The sequence below is a fragment of the Drosophila willistoni genome (assembly GCF_018902025.1).
Source record: "Drosophila willistoni isolate 14030-0811.24 chromosome XL unlocalized genomic scaffold, UCI_dwil_1.1 Seg142, whole genome shotgun sequence".
Taxonomy (NCBI): Eukaryota; Metazoa; Arthropoda; class Insecta; order Diptera; family Drosophilidae; genus Drosophila; species Drosophila willistoni.
In genome coordinates, this window is record NW_025814053.1 from 2,928,525 (window position 1) to 2,943,833 (window position 15,309).

Below are 15,309 nucleotides of genomic sequence, written 5' to 3' on the forward strand. Positions count from 1 at the left end.
GCACACACACCCAGACACTCACTCACATACACACACACACTCACTCACACACATGCACATTAAGTGTGTGACACAAGTGTTTGACATTGCATTTTAAGCTAGAGAGCAGCCGAGCAACTGTCACTTAATGGCCACCACAACAGCGAGATTAGTGCAATGCCAGCAACAGCCACCTGCAACCGCACACGGATCGTATACGTGATGCGGCGCCATGCTCTGCTGTGTGCGATGTGAGGGCGCATAAATCAATAACGAAAAAGAAAAACCCCCCTACCAACCACCAGCCCTTTGCATTCCGCCCTAATCCTACTCTTTGTCGTATTCTTCATCCACCTGCCTTGGCGAGTTAACAATAACTTAATTTCGACACGGAAGCAAAACTACCAATGGCGATGGCCAATGGCAACATTGTAGACGAGAGTGGGATGGGAAAGAAAGGTTCTGAGGCTTATTAAATGTTACCCTAAGAGTGCACTTTTTCAAATTTGTCTTTTAATGATAATAGAAGAGGATAGGTTAGGAAAACAGCAGGAAAAAGGATACAAGTCGCTCTCTCTCTCTCTGTCTCTTTATGTAGTCGGTACATACATTTGCTACATTAGTATAATATTTGATTTCATTGATGATAGATAATAGCCCTCAATACACATTACTCCTCCTGTCTGTGTGTGTGTGTGTGTAGAATGGAACATATGTATTTTTTGATTTTGTTTGCTTTGTCTTTCTCGCTGTTGATTCGATTCGCTTGGGTTTCGATTTTCGTGGTTTCTTCTACTAGCAATGGGTGTCATTCGCATACCCTTGGCAAATAGAGAAATGTATGTACATATGTACACAATATACCTTTTGATGAAATTCGTCTGTATTTTCACTCTACTCCACATATGTATGTACGTATCTACCTATCCAAGAAGGACTTTGCGAAATCATTTAAGATACTAAAGTTAGTATTTTATTAGGTTTTCACATTCCCGCTAGAATCATTGGATTTGTATTTTTTTTTTAGTACGACGTTGTTCTTTCAATGTTTACTTATCAATTGGCAATGTTCTCATGAGATGAGATTAAGGAGACGACACAGAAATAAGTATAAGGAATACATATTTTACTAGCAGTTACACGAGAGGAAATTATAATACTTAAGGCTTGAGGCTTTCATTCCATAAATTTCTTTTGAAACATCGTTAATTGAAATTGTTGTCATGGCGATGAAAGTGAAATGAATTGTGGGTAAATTTAAAGTAAATCGATTGTCATAACTCAATTAAATTAATTTCGAAATGACTACGACCAATGCAAGTTTGTCATTTAGTATGATCTTGATGAAAAGTTATATATTTAGCTGGGAAAACAAAATTAGCTCGTAAAATGAAATGCAGTAATTATTAGGCAACAACAACAACAACAACAACAAAGATACTAACGATATTTATTCCGATAACAACAACAACAACAACAACAAGAAAAATATTAATAAGCGAATATTTAGAAATGAGTTTACCAATTCAAGTTGGCTGCCGCCTTAAAGTGCAAAACGAAAAAGTGTCAAACAATTATCAAGTGACCTTCTTCTTCTTCAATTAAACAAGAAGAAAAATTAAACAAAAAACAACAACATAATCACAACAACAACAATTGTAATCAATCATTAAAATAATAATAATAATAATAGTAGTAGTAATAAGACAAAGGATTACAAGGAGGTGGTGCATCATCATCATCCTTAGCCTTAGCAGCAACTGCAGCAACATTAGCTGTTGCCATGGCTGCCGTTGCGGGCCTTTATGGTCTTGGCGAGGATCGCCAGCATCGGAAAAAGCAGCAACAACAACAGCAACACCAAAAGGAACAACTCGAACAGAAGGAGGAGCAAAAGAAAATTGCCGAAAGAAAACTACAATTGAGGGAACAACAGCAATTACAGCGCAACTCCTTGGATGGATACGGGTAAACACAATAATAATAATAATAATAATAAACACACATTTCATATATCAATATCAAATATCTATATACAAACATACATATGTATGTAGATATATATATATATATATACCAACACATACTGGCATAGTAATTTAACAGCAAATGTCACCCATACGACCTATAGTTCCATTTTTATCTTTTGTGTTCAGGACACATATTCCGAAAAGGTCCAATAATACATATATGTATGTACATATATTGAATAGTTTTGTAATTATTTGCTTCATCTGGATTTGGCATCACAAATGCAGAAAATTGACACACAAACTATCCCGACATTCTTGGGTAATTGGCAAGTATTTCAGTTTAAAAATCAACAATCAGCTACTATCTGATTACAATTCTTTCCATTTTTTTGGAATATACATCAATAAAATTAAAATTTTATTCGCTTTCAGGGGTTTAAGGTGCTTAGAATAGTCTCTACACTTTGACTTCGTATTGAGATGGTTTTGCTTAACTCTCGATATAGTGTAATAATATGCCAACAATTGAAATTCAATTTCCTCTTCATGCCACATCACTGAATGAATGTCATCTAGTTCACTCATATGAACGCCTGAGCGATTGAGCAAACTTATTTGGCAATTGAAGGCCTTGCATTACTTCCACAACATTTTTTTTAAACATTTTTCATAACATTTTCTTCGAGTGATGAAGTCTGAAAAGTATGGACATATCAGACAACATGACGTATGAGTGATATTAAGCAAAAGACTTTTGCACTTGAGTTATGAGCAAAAGCGACAACAGATTTTCTTGTTAGACATTCCATGCGCCAACATGACGTATGAGTGATGTTGATTTGGAATGTGCAACATGGCGAACGCGTGATCTATATTCTTTTTTGAATACATTAATCGTACCTTTGAAACTGCAATGGCAAGATTGTAACATTTTCATTGCATTGCAACAAAAAAGCCATGTCTATCCACGTCGGTACGTATGTTTGTACGTGTATGTAGATAGGTAACTCAACTAAACACTTCGCTTTGCACTTGAAAGAAGAAACAAGAAGTACATTTGAGGACGAGTGGAAACAAAAAAAAGGCAAGAGGTAAAGCCAAATTGTTATTTTGCTCAAGTAGCAGAGCGCCAAAGTGGCAGCAACATCGGAGCAGGAGCAGGAGCAGGAGTTGAAGCAACCTTTCGCTAAAATGTATGCAGTGGATTTCAGTTGTTGCTATTGCTGGCTTATACATACATGTACATAGCTATATATTTTTACTGCTAGGACAAAGCCCGCCTCTGCCTGCCTGGCGTCTGCCTGCGCCATTTCTGTCTTTCTTTCATTTTTGTTGCTGTTGAGGAAGTTTCTTTATTGGACTTTTGCTTGGGCTTAAACTCGTATTTTATAGAATGATATTTTTTTGGCTGAATGCCAAAAGATACATTTCAATGTGTGTGTGCATGTGTTGGTCCATGTGTGTCTTTGCATGTATGTATGTGAGTGTTGGTTGGTTGGTTTTGCTGGTTGGTGCTTGTATGTAGATGTGTTTGGCTTCTATGCTCATGTGTTTGTGCATTGAAAGCCTTTTGGTAATTACATTAAACATGCCCAAAATGTAGTAGCAATTTACACATTTCACCCTGCAGTTGCCAAAAAAAAAAAAAAATTGCAACCAAAATGACAGAAAAGAAACCTAGAAAGAAAGAGAGAGAGAGAGAGCGAGTGAGCAAACGAGCGAAGGGAAGAAAAGTGAACACAACTGCTGCAACTGCAAAACTCTTGCGGCCATAAAAAGTAAAACTTAGCAAAACAGCAAAAAGAAGAGAGACAGAGAGAGAGAGAGAGTGAACGAAGGAGAACACAAAAACAAAAACAAGAATAAAGGTTGAGATGGAGAAAACGGACAATAAAATGTCATTGTGTTGTCTTTCGGGCAACGGTTAAGCGGCGGCATATGTGAGACTTGCTCACTCATTCACTTACACTCTACCATACCGACTAGCGGCTCACATGTCTTTGCATTTCTCCCTATATGTGTGTGTGTGTGTGTGTGGATTCACAGCAGCCCTCAAGGACGGTTGCCACTTGCTCGTCCCTTCTACTTCAATTTTTGCTGCATTAGTGTCAGTAGGCAGTTATTTTTCCACTTTCTCTCTTATATTCCATTTATTTTTCCCTTCGCTCTAACTCTCTCTCTCTCTAGCTCTCACTCTCTCAGCGTATATAGTTTAATCTAATTCTTTTTGGCTTTAGAATTCTCCTCAGCTAAAACTTTTAAATAATACTATATTAGATACAATTTTAAAACAAGAATTGCATATACATGAGAATTTTCTTTTTGTATTTTCCCTTTGAATTTTCCCATTGCCAAGTGATGTACTTTAACTTCCAAATGACAAAGTATTTAACGAAGCTTTTCTTGTCTATTCTTGTTGCTGCAACTTTCCTCCAAAATGCTCATATCTCATAAGAGGCATATGCTACAGGAATTCGATCTATGAGAAGAACTAAACTTTTGATCCATTGCCAAATAAATTATGTGCAACAAAAAAAGTTGTTTAAATTGTGGCCTACTTTTCAGGGTAATTTTTTTTTAATATTTTGTTCAAGTTCACTTGTAATTTATTGCTTTTTATTACTTGCTCTTAATTGTGTTGACTTAAAAGAAGATTTTACAAGTGCATTGAATAATGTTAAATATTCTTGTATAGATTTATGCAATTTTATCAATTGATTTTTAGTGTAAAACAATGATTCTTATGCTGCCAAAAAAATAAAAGTCGATTTGTTGTTGTTGTTGTTGATGCTGCTGCTGTCGCAGTTGCAGTTGTAGTTGCCAAATGCCTGCCAACTGCCTTGTAACTGTCAGCAAAATGCAGACAAACTGACGACAAGGCCTACAAAAATGGAGTCAAAGTGACGCCACGGTTCTTAGTTTGCGAAACAATGATAGAGACAAGAGGCAGAGAGAGAGAGAGAAAGAGAGAGAGAGTATGTCTGGAGTAAAGAGGAGCGGAGAGGAGAGGAGAGGAAAAGGTTGGATGGAAGACATTGCACATAGGCTGGTGGTAGTCGTTGTAGCCGACGGTGCTGCAAATTAACATCATGACACACATTTAAATGCAGCTACAAGGCAGATGGTCCCCCTGCACTAGTCTTTCTGCTCCTCCTTCAACTTTTTGTTTTTCCTTTTTTCTGCTGCAGACTTTACAAATTGAGGTTATAAGCCTGGTCGCACACACATCCTCACATGCACACACACACACACACTTATAATCAGTCAGGCAGGCAGAAGAAGTGGAAGAAAAATTTGTATACAAAATTGACCAAACCAAGTTTAAGTTCGCTTAAAAAGAAAGATACACTTAAAAATGATTGCATAGAAAAAGGCAACACATCTAATTCGCAATTTGATGTATTACTTATGTACTTACTTACATTATTATGATCATAAATGCAGATAGCTAACTGTTTTATACGGTCTTGTCTACTGATAAAATTGAATATATCTCATATATTTACGAGTTTGGGGCAGAAGAACAAAACTAATGTGGGTCAACACTTTCTGTTTTTCGCTTCAGTTTCACTTTGTTTTTTTGAGGTTTCCATTTTTTTGGCTCCTTTTTTTTTGGAAACCAGAAAACGAAAAGTTGGCCAAGTTTTTTTCCCCACTTCTTCTTCTCTTGCATAATCATGGCCAATATCAATATGCAATTGTTATGAGAATATCGAAGGCCAAGTTAAGCAGCGGCTACGGCTACAGCTCCGGCGTCAGCAGCTTCGGCAGTCATATTTCACACGCCCAAAGTGACAGCGACAGAGAGAACGAAAGGGTGGAGAGAGAGAGAGAGAGAGATTGGAGATGGAGTGACGAGATAGAGGAGCCAAGCAGATGGCAACAAGAAGGAGCAAGCACTCAGTTAGCCATGAGGCCGGAAGTGACAAGCAATTTGACTAACGGCACAGCTTGCCACTTCTACTCCCTACTTCTGGAGCATAGCTCCTTTCTCCACCACTTTGACTTGGACTTTGGCTTCGTTTCTTCTGCTCAGAGTTATCCTTAGGCACATCCTTTATAGTATCTCAATCGCTGGCGCCAAATCCTTAATGCAGAATACATATATGCATGTGAATACACACACACAGCTACACCCAAACTTGCCTGCAATTCAACTATAAATTTTGCACGTTGTTTTGCTGTGCCTGCACAAATTTGGCCAACTAAATCCCCCAAAGCCCCAAGCCATAGTTTTTTGGGTGTGTGTGTGTGTGTACACACGATGTTTTCTCATTATATATGTATGTATGTGGCAACCATTTTTTGCACATTTTCTCCTTGTGGCTACCGCTAGTTGTAGTTGTATTTCTAGTTATTGCGGCTTTATCTCCATGGAGGAGATGCAAAAAAGTATGCGGCCCAAACTTGATTGTCATTATATAGCTCATACGCCCCATACTCCATTCTTATCCTAGTGTTTACCACTTTAGAATGCAAATTGGTAAAAACAAACAATTAGTAGCTAATGCTAAATAGTATATAAAACAAACATTAACCTTATGATTTTCACTTCTATTCTGACATTAATTGAACTTTGACAAAAGTTTAGCTCAAAGATGTGTCTCAGGATAAAACTGATAACGGATTTTAGGAAAACATCAGCCTGTTTCCAAGCAAAAAAGCCAGTACCTAATACATACATATATATATACACTTCAATAGATCATATATTATAAAATTAGCTTTTGGCAATAAGAATAACTCATGAGCTTGGCAAAGCTTTCCATTAATTTGCCTTTATGGCCGAAACTCGTATACCCATACATACATAGATAAACTAATGCACTTTGAGGAAAGCTTTCGATGGTCTATCTAAAAAAATCTACTGTCTAAAATTTTGCATTAACTCATAATAGTTTTTGGTACTTTTTGTTCATTCATTTTAATGGAGTTTCCAAAAAAAAAACACCAAATTATTTCATGAACATAAATTATAAGTATGAAAATAATGCATTATGGTTAACCATTAAAGTGCAGCACACTGCATTTTCGTATTTTCAATGCTATTTCAGTTAACAGGTAGAAGAAAAGTGGTCTTATTAAATTTTCAGCAATGTAAAAAGCATTTAAATTCTTTATTTGACTGAAGCAATTGGCTTTTCCTCTCTGCTTGCGCTATGCAGCTTTGCCTTTGGAGCTCTACTCTCCCCCCACTCTCTTCTCTTTCCCTCTCGGTCTGGGTCTCGGTCCTCTTGTCACCCTATTTGCTATGAGAGAGATGAGTGCTGCTGTTTGGCCATCGTTAGCCATAAATTTTTGGCCAGCTTAACAAGCGAGCGCCCAAAAGTATGCAGCAGCACCAAAAATGCAATCATCTTTCTGTCTTCCTTCCAACGGTCTCTCCCTTTCGCTTGTTCGTTCGTTCGCTAACTGTTACTCTCCTCCCGCTCTCTTTCTCTTACACTCTTATGCTCACTCTGTCTTTCTCTTTCTATGTGTGTGTGTGTGTGTGTGTGTGTGTGTGTGTGTGTGTGTAAGAGTGAGAGTGGTTTACAAACGTAAAACATGACACTAAAATTTTTATGACTCCCACCAGCCTTTGAGTTTGGTTCTAGCTGAAGAGTCCTAGCAAAGTGAGAGAGAGAGAGACAGAAACTCGCCCCTAATGGCATATAATTATACCAAATTTACCCATAAATTGTGCACATCGTTTGCTAATTGATCAAATGTAAATATGTTTTCCAAAAATTGAAAATAAATTTGGCCACACTTTGAATCGCACTAGTAACAAAATTATTTAGTTAATGGCTTGACGATCGAGTTGCTAGTCCTGGTCAAGTTGTCCTTAGCCTCAGCCTTTTTTTCCTCCATTGACTACAATTAAATTCCGACCTTGTCGGCTAATCAGCTTGTGCCACTACACAGAATGACAGTCTCTCGCAATTACTGTGTTTCCTGTGTTTCGTCGTGGCAAATAACTTTAACCTCTCTGTCAGTGTCCTGAACTGCTTAATTGAATTTCTACACGACATATCAATTGCATTTCGAACACTTTTAGTTGCAAATATTTCTGACAGAGATCTCGCACAAGTTAATCAGGGCTTAAAAGACAATGGGAAAAGAAAGTTAGATGTTGTCAGGAGACTGCACGATACCAAGGGGTCAGGTCGAGACTAAGTTTTGACGTCACATTGAGTGGAGAGAGCGGTGAACTATGGTGAACTCTTAGCCCCATGCAGAGACAATCCAGCAAGTGAACTTTTTTTGCTCCGTGCCAGTGTGTTTGTTCATTGTCTCGTCATGGAGAGCTTTAATTCATATTTGTAAATGCGCGCCCAGCATCTGAAGGTCGCCGCCATCGTAACTATGTTTGCTGCTCAACTTCCGTTTCCGTTGGTGGCGCCCTCTGCACGGAAAAACGCAAGCAAGAAAGCTCGATTTATGGAAGCTGGATAACCGTAAGCACAGCTTCCCCGTTTCCAGTTGATGGGAACACGCATAGAAAGCTTTAGTCAAAAGACAGCTGCGAATGTTCCATTCCATTTGTTTTCGTGTCGCTTACACAGACACCCACAAAAAGCATCCTCATGTTATAGGAAACCTTTTCTTGTATGGAGCCAGCTGACATTCTGGAATTAGGAATCCGATATGTGTGCACAATTTCAACCGTCACAGCTGTCAGGTGAATGTGAATTAATTTAGGCGCGCAGCATCAGAGAATGAACCCAAGGAACGCTGCGAATGGAACACAAGCAACACAAAAAAGCTCCCATTGACAATCACGGAAACTCTTCGGTGAGACAATTTTTAGTAGCTAACAGCCAGCAGCCGACAGAAGATGCCGACGATGAGAGGATGTGGTGAAAGCCGAGCACAACGAAATTGAGAAAGTGCGTGGTGTTCCTATTCCATACCGTTCCACATTGCATCAACAAAACATATACTACAAACACACAAAACGTCAAACGAACTGCCGCGGGCAACACAAAAAAAAACGACAAAAAGAAAAAGCGACAAAAAAAACACTAAACGAAACGACGAGTAATAAGCAAAAAAAAAGTAAAAGTAACTGAATACATAAATAAAACGTCAACCAAGTCAAGTATCTCTATTCCCAGCAAAAAATAAAACATCTTTAACATTGCAAACCTCAATAAACAAAAGTAACAAAAACCGTTTTTCAATTACTTTTTTTTTCAAGTGAATTGCAAGAAATGTGTGCCAAAGTGTGTTAGAAAATGAAAAAAACAACAAAAAAAAATGAACATAAGTTAAATTTTCGCGAATTTTCGCAATGTGTTTTAAATAGTTCAAGTTACTAAAAAAAAATAAATTGTTTGCTGCTGTTTTCTGCGTGTGCTTAACCTTGACATATGAAATATAAAACCCCAAAAGAAACAACAACAATAACAAAAAGACAAAGATATATATATATAAAAATAAAGATTTTAAATTTAATTCGATTGGCGTTTGTCTCTGTTATCAATTTGATGTTGTTGATGCCAAATCGAAAATATTTGTTGAGGCCATGAGACATGACAAAATGCCGATGAATGTTGTTTTTTACACATTGTGTGTCGTTTTCGTGGGCTTTGTCGATTTTAAATTCAATCGGCATGCCAAACATTCTACTCTCTGTGTGTGTGCGTGTGTGTGTGTGTGCATGGGTGTGTGTGTGTGACAAACATACAAACATATTGACCGAAAGTATCTAAAAACAGCTGAGATTTTACCTGAAGAGCAGCAGCATCATTATTACTTTGCCTTATATTTTCCTTCTTCTTAAGGACATTCCAAAGGCAATTTGTGTGTTGGGCCTGTAGCCGCTGCTTGCCACATATATCTCTCTCTTCCACTCCCCCTCTCTCGCTCTCTCTGTCTTTCTTTCTCTCACACTTTCTCTCTCTCTCTCTCTGTCTCTTTCTATATATATATCTATATGTATAGCTCTCTCTCTATTTAACTCTCTGGGTGTGTGTGCGTCTGTGTATTTTGTTCTTTAGTTGCTTGTTCTTCTTTTTCTTCTTCTTTGTCGTTGTCATCTCCTTACACCTTCAATGACAATATATATATATATAAAAAAAGTTCATGTTCCATCATTAAAATAAAATTAAAGTGAATACAAAAGATCTATAATTCGAAACAGCATAAAATGGAAAGAAATATTCAGTGAATAATCCACATAATTGGAAATAAATTTGCATAGAGCACTCATATAAGCAGAGTCTATAATAGAATGCATTTGTTTTGCATTGATTGAGTGAGATATATCTATGCAATTTACATTAAGTTGATTTCTGTCTCCCTTCCACCCAGTCTACCCAAGAGACTAACCGAGCCAACCATTCCAATTATTCGTACTAATTTTTTAATTTAACAACTGAAGCAAACCAACCTTTGTGTAATTGGCAATGGATGAACTTTAGCAAACAAACAAATTCTAAACTTCTGTACATATTGCTCTCATGTGTCATCGCGTATTGAACAAAGAAACTATTGACCTTTATATGATGCCCAAAACTTACACACACACGTGTGAGGAGACACAGACAGGAGGATATAGAGAAAGAAGGGGAAAGAGTGTGAGTGAGTGAGTGAGAAATTGATGGATGAACTTTCTTTCAATTTTTTTTTTTTGTATATCAGAAGGATGTGTTTAATGAAAATGAAATGTGCTCCAAAGTGAAATAAAGTTCAAACTGTTGCTGGTATATGTATTATCGTCTTAGATTAAAAGGCTGCTCTAATCAAAATTGATGGAGTGATGTTGGCCTAGAAGCAAAACTCAGTTACAAAGTCAATCAATCAATTTACTCGCTTTCATAGATTACAATTCAAACATCAGCAGCAAATCAAATTCGTTAAACTATTTCAACAAGAAGAAAAGAAACCCAAAATCGTGAAATTAAGTAAAAGCAAAATAAAGGAAAAAATGTGTTCCTCATCCAACAGCGATTTGTATGTATTTGTTTATAATTTGTTAACATGTTTTGAATTTTTTTTTATTTGTTTAACTGTTTTTTATTTTGTTTTGTTCTTGAAAAGTTTCAGTTTCAGTCTCAGTTTGAGTTTTCAATTGAATTTTCAGTTCTTGAGTTCTTCTAGAAATGGGGCGAAAAAATAAAAGCGAAACAAGCCGCGGTGTGCGGAAAATGAAATCAAAGCATATGAAAAGAAGGAAAAATTTGTGAAAACAGAAAACTTAATAAAAATTCCTCCTTCTTTTGTTCTACTATATGCTAAGGAAGTGTGGAAAAGAAAGCAATGAAGAACAGGGTTTAGGTTTAGCTATATGCCTCCATTTTTTTGATGTTTTTGTTTTTTTTTTTGTTTTTTTTTTTATTTTCTTTTCCATTATTTTGCCCACTTTTTTTGGTTGTTGTTGTTTTTTTTTTTTTTTACTTTGTTACTTTGGCTTTTCTGTACCCGGCCCGGCCCTTAGAGAGGGATGCAGCCAACAACAACAACAACAACAAAAAGACGCAGACGCATGGAAATAATAGGAAAAGCAGCAACAACAACAACAACAGCAGCAAAACTGACAGCTGCTTAACACCACAGCTAAGTCTGTGTGTGTGTGTCTGTATAGGGACAGAGAGTAAAAGAGAATGGAAAAATGGGCGTGGGGTAGGGTGGGTGGTAGGCAGGAATAGGAAGGCGTTGCTTTCTGTAGCTGTCCGATAATAACTGCAAAGATAATGGCAAAGCAGCCTCGCTGCTGGTCTGGTCTGGTCTGCGTTTGCTATACGCTTTGACTCTAGCAGCAGCAGCAGCAGCAGCAGCAGCAGCAACGAAGCAGCAGGCAATGAGAGAAATGCCAAAAATACACACAAACACACCCACACAATACTCCCACACAAGCTTACACCCACCCACATACACACACACATACACATACAGACGCGGCTAACGGTAAACGCTGAACGGTAAAAGGAACACACGACACGAAGCACGCACAACGCACGAGCGTGCCATGTGCGTTTCTTTTGCTTGGCTCTCGTTGGTCTCGTTTCGTCCTTTCGTTCATTCGTTAAGTTGGCATTCGAGTTTGTAGATATTGGTATGTGTGTGTGCGTGTGAGTGTGTGTGTGTGTGTATGTGTGTTACTGTGTAGGTGTCTCTTCGTATTTGTGTATATGTGTGTTAGTTGCATAAATCCGCCAACAAGTTTCCCATTGTGGATGGCCCCACACACATACACACACACACATATGTGACGAGTACAGTGTATATTAACAGTGGTTTAAATATATCTACGAAAAACTCAATGTCAATATATAGCATCAGGTTAATGCACAACAAACTGTTTGCAATTTATCATATTATTAACGACTTAGTTAGTTTGTCTATTTACTTATTAAATATTAATAACATTTTCAATTCTTAGTAATGCATTTTCATTGCATTGTTAAAAAAAGATATATAAATATAGATGTGGCAGCTAATTTAAAAATATATATACCTAAGTATGTATATATAAGTCCTCCAGATCTAAAACACATTAAACAGTGCAAATCTCCTTTTAGTAGAGGAGTAAATACATAATTTGAGTAAGATAAAATGAGATGGGAAATGGCAAAAACAACATTTGAAAGAGGACGTTAAAAGTTTGCCAATAAGGTGTAGACAATTTAGAACCACTCTATAGTGGGTCTATACCCTAAAGTCTTGTCGTTCATATTTAACCAACTCCAAGCTCAACAATAAATTAGATTCGATTGTTTTCAGGAGTTGTAAACATATTTCAAGTTGAGATAAGATGCTTAGGATGCATTTGCGAACTTGCCCCTTAAAGTATGTTATCACATAGGCTGGAAAAGTATTAATTACACAGGCCGACATGATTTTTGGTGACGTTAACCTGAGAGACGTTTTTAACTAATTCGGGTACGCTGATTCTGACTGCATACTCAGTTTTTGTTCATCACATCCAGATTTTGTGAAATTATGGGATCTAGGGTTGGAAAATAGGCACCCAAAAGTATACTATATAAAGTTAAAAATTGTTTTTCGACATTTTTAACGAATTGAATTTCTTGTTTAAGAAAAATAGCTGTTGTTTGCCAACATTACTAATAAACAATTTGTTAGATGCATAAAATTAGAATAGTTCTTTAAAGTTAACAAGTTGCAAATTCTTTGAATCCCTATAGCATACTTTTTGGTTCGAATTTTACTCATTTTGGAACCAAATCCAAAGTGTATGATATTATGCATGATAACAAAGTAATGCCTCTTTAATTTTGTGTAAATTGCGTTTAAATCATACTTAATATATTAATAGGTTAAAATAACAACTTTTAGAGTATAGTAATTTGTTTATATTATACTAGAATATATTGAAAATGAGGCCATTTAGAATAATTCCAAAGCATTTTTTTCGAAATCCCGACGTGATGGGCAAAAACTAAGTAAAGGGCCGTGATCAGCAACCCCAAATTACTATAAAAGACCTATTGAACATAGAACACTTTTTCATGACCTCGAAAATGTCGGCCTGTGTTATTTGCAACAAATTAAAGTTTAGGTAAACCTGAAAATTGTGTACAAGCAATGTTTGCTTTAAGGATTTTTTTTCCACACAGTACTCCATAACTTCTTTACATGTTTTAAAAATCAAACACTTGGAGTACTTATTGCATACTTTTGAGAACAAAATTTCCCCATTTCTTCCGCCTAGATCCGCCTATGTAAGATGTATGTAGTTAAAAAAATTTTTTGACTAACTGTGTACGCTCCCTATTGCCACTTTCTTTTTGCTTGCTCATTCTGTCGTTTGCTCCCGCGCTTTCTCTCTCTTTTAAGCTCCCGCCTGTTTTTACAATGACTCAGAGCTGGGTGTGTGTTTGTGTGTGTGTGTGTGTGTCGATGTATTTATTTTTTTGTGTATGGCTGTGTGTGTATGCGTGTTCGTTGCCCTGGTATTGGTGTCATTACAACGCCAGTTAGGCGCTTACACGCTTCAATTTCTCGCTTGCCACTTATGGCCCAGCAAACTCGTCGTCGCCTTTTTCGTTGTCCTTTCGTTCGCCATCTGCTCCCTCCTTTTTTTCGTTTCTCATGTATATTTCTTCTACTTCTACGTATTCGTCTCGATTCCTTCTCGTTTCGAGTCATCTTGCTACGTTTCATCTTGTGTCACTTCGTTTCACTTTGCCGTTGCCTTTGGTTTCGTCCTGTGTTTCATTTACCAACTCGTTTCGTGTCTCATTTCGTTAGTGGGCTAAACACGTTTTATTTCATTCCACCTTTTATTTTTGTGTGTGTTGTTTTTTTTTTTTTCTCTTCTTCTTTTTTTGCTTTTTTTGCGCGCGGTCTTTTTCCAGGCAATGTGTTTGGTCCTGGAAAATTGAAACGAAAAAACAAAAAAAAAAACAGAAAACGACATACGGATATATTCTTGGTGTCACTTGATTTTTTATTTTTCCGTGTGACCACTTAAAATGCAATTTCATGTGAAGCAAATCCCTCCTGTTTTATAAATATGCCTAGAAATATGCAATAATTATTTTTACTTCAGTCCTAGTGCTGTGTCAATAGCAAATTATGTGTGTGCGCGCGTGTGAGTGTATGTGTGTGTGTGTCTAGTTACCTGAGCGACAGCTTCTTTTTTTCGCGTTCTCTAACCTTTCTCTCTCACTCTTTATCGCGCTCTCTCTTTCTCTCTCTTTGTTTTTCCGTCTCTCTTGCACTTGCTGTCTTATAAAAAGGTTCAAGGTTGTAGCGCCAACGAAAGGTACAAGAGTGAAACAACAATTGAACAACACAAATGAAAAACCATAAAATGGAAATACAAATTCAGTTTTCACTCATAATTCATTAGAGGGAAAGTATTCAAAGGAGCAACAGCAAAAGAGGAAAATCACATGAGTTAATCTAAGATGGAGCCTGAAAATCAATAGGTACAAAGGACATACAAGGCATGCTCTGCATGCTTCTCCCTCTCGTTCTCTCTCGCTCTCTAGTTTAGTCTCGCTATCTATCTCTTTCTGACGCTGCAAAAAAAAAAAAACACACTAACCCACACAGACACACATTTTTGGGCCTATTTTTATAAATACAAAACAATAAGATAAATATCTATATGTGTGTGTCTGCGTGCGAGTAGAAGTGTGCCTATGTGTGTGTGTGTGTGTGTGTGTGTCTGTGTGTGTGTGTGTGTGTGTGTGTGTGTGTGTATGTAAAAGCGGAAATTAACATTTTCACTTGCCTAGTTCCGGTTGGCACAATAAAATCAATGAAAATCGTTTAAGCACAGCAAGAATTCCAAAAAAAAAATGAAAAAAGAAAAACCACAAAACCAAATAAACGAAATGTGAGAAAATAGTGCGAAAGAAAAGTGCAATATATAGAAAGGAAAAACTTTCGAATCAGT

General features: G+C 37.0%; 1 protein-coding gene across 3 annotated transcripts in view; it reads left to right on the forward strand.

Annotated features, from left to right (window-relative positions):
- The window catches only part of LOC6652939 (potassium voltage-gated channel protein Shaker), a 118,352-nt gene that overhangs the window by 76,774 nt on the left and 26,269 nt on the right, over positions 1–15,309 (forward strand). The window contains exon 1 of one of the 3 annotated variants that reach the window (XM_023181335.2): positions 1,733–1,947. The exons of 1 other annotated variant lie outside the window; for it this stretch is intronic. In XM_023181335.2, coding sequence (XP_023037103.1) covers positions 1,763–1,947 — 185 coding nt within the window. In that variant the 5' untranslated portion in view covers positions 1,733–1,762. Of the gene's footprint in view, positions 1–1,732; positions 1,948–15,309 lie in introns of those variants that run through there. One more of the 3 variants, XM_047011640.1, reaches the window with a different exon arrangement.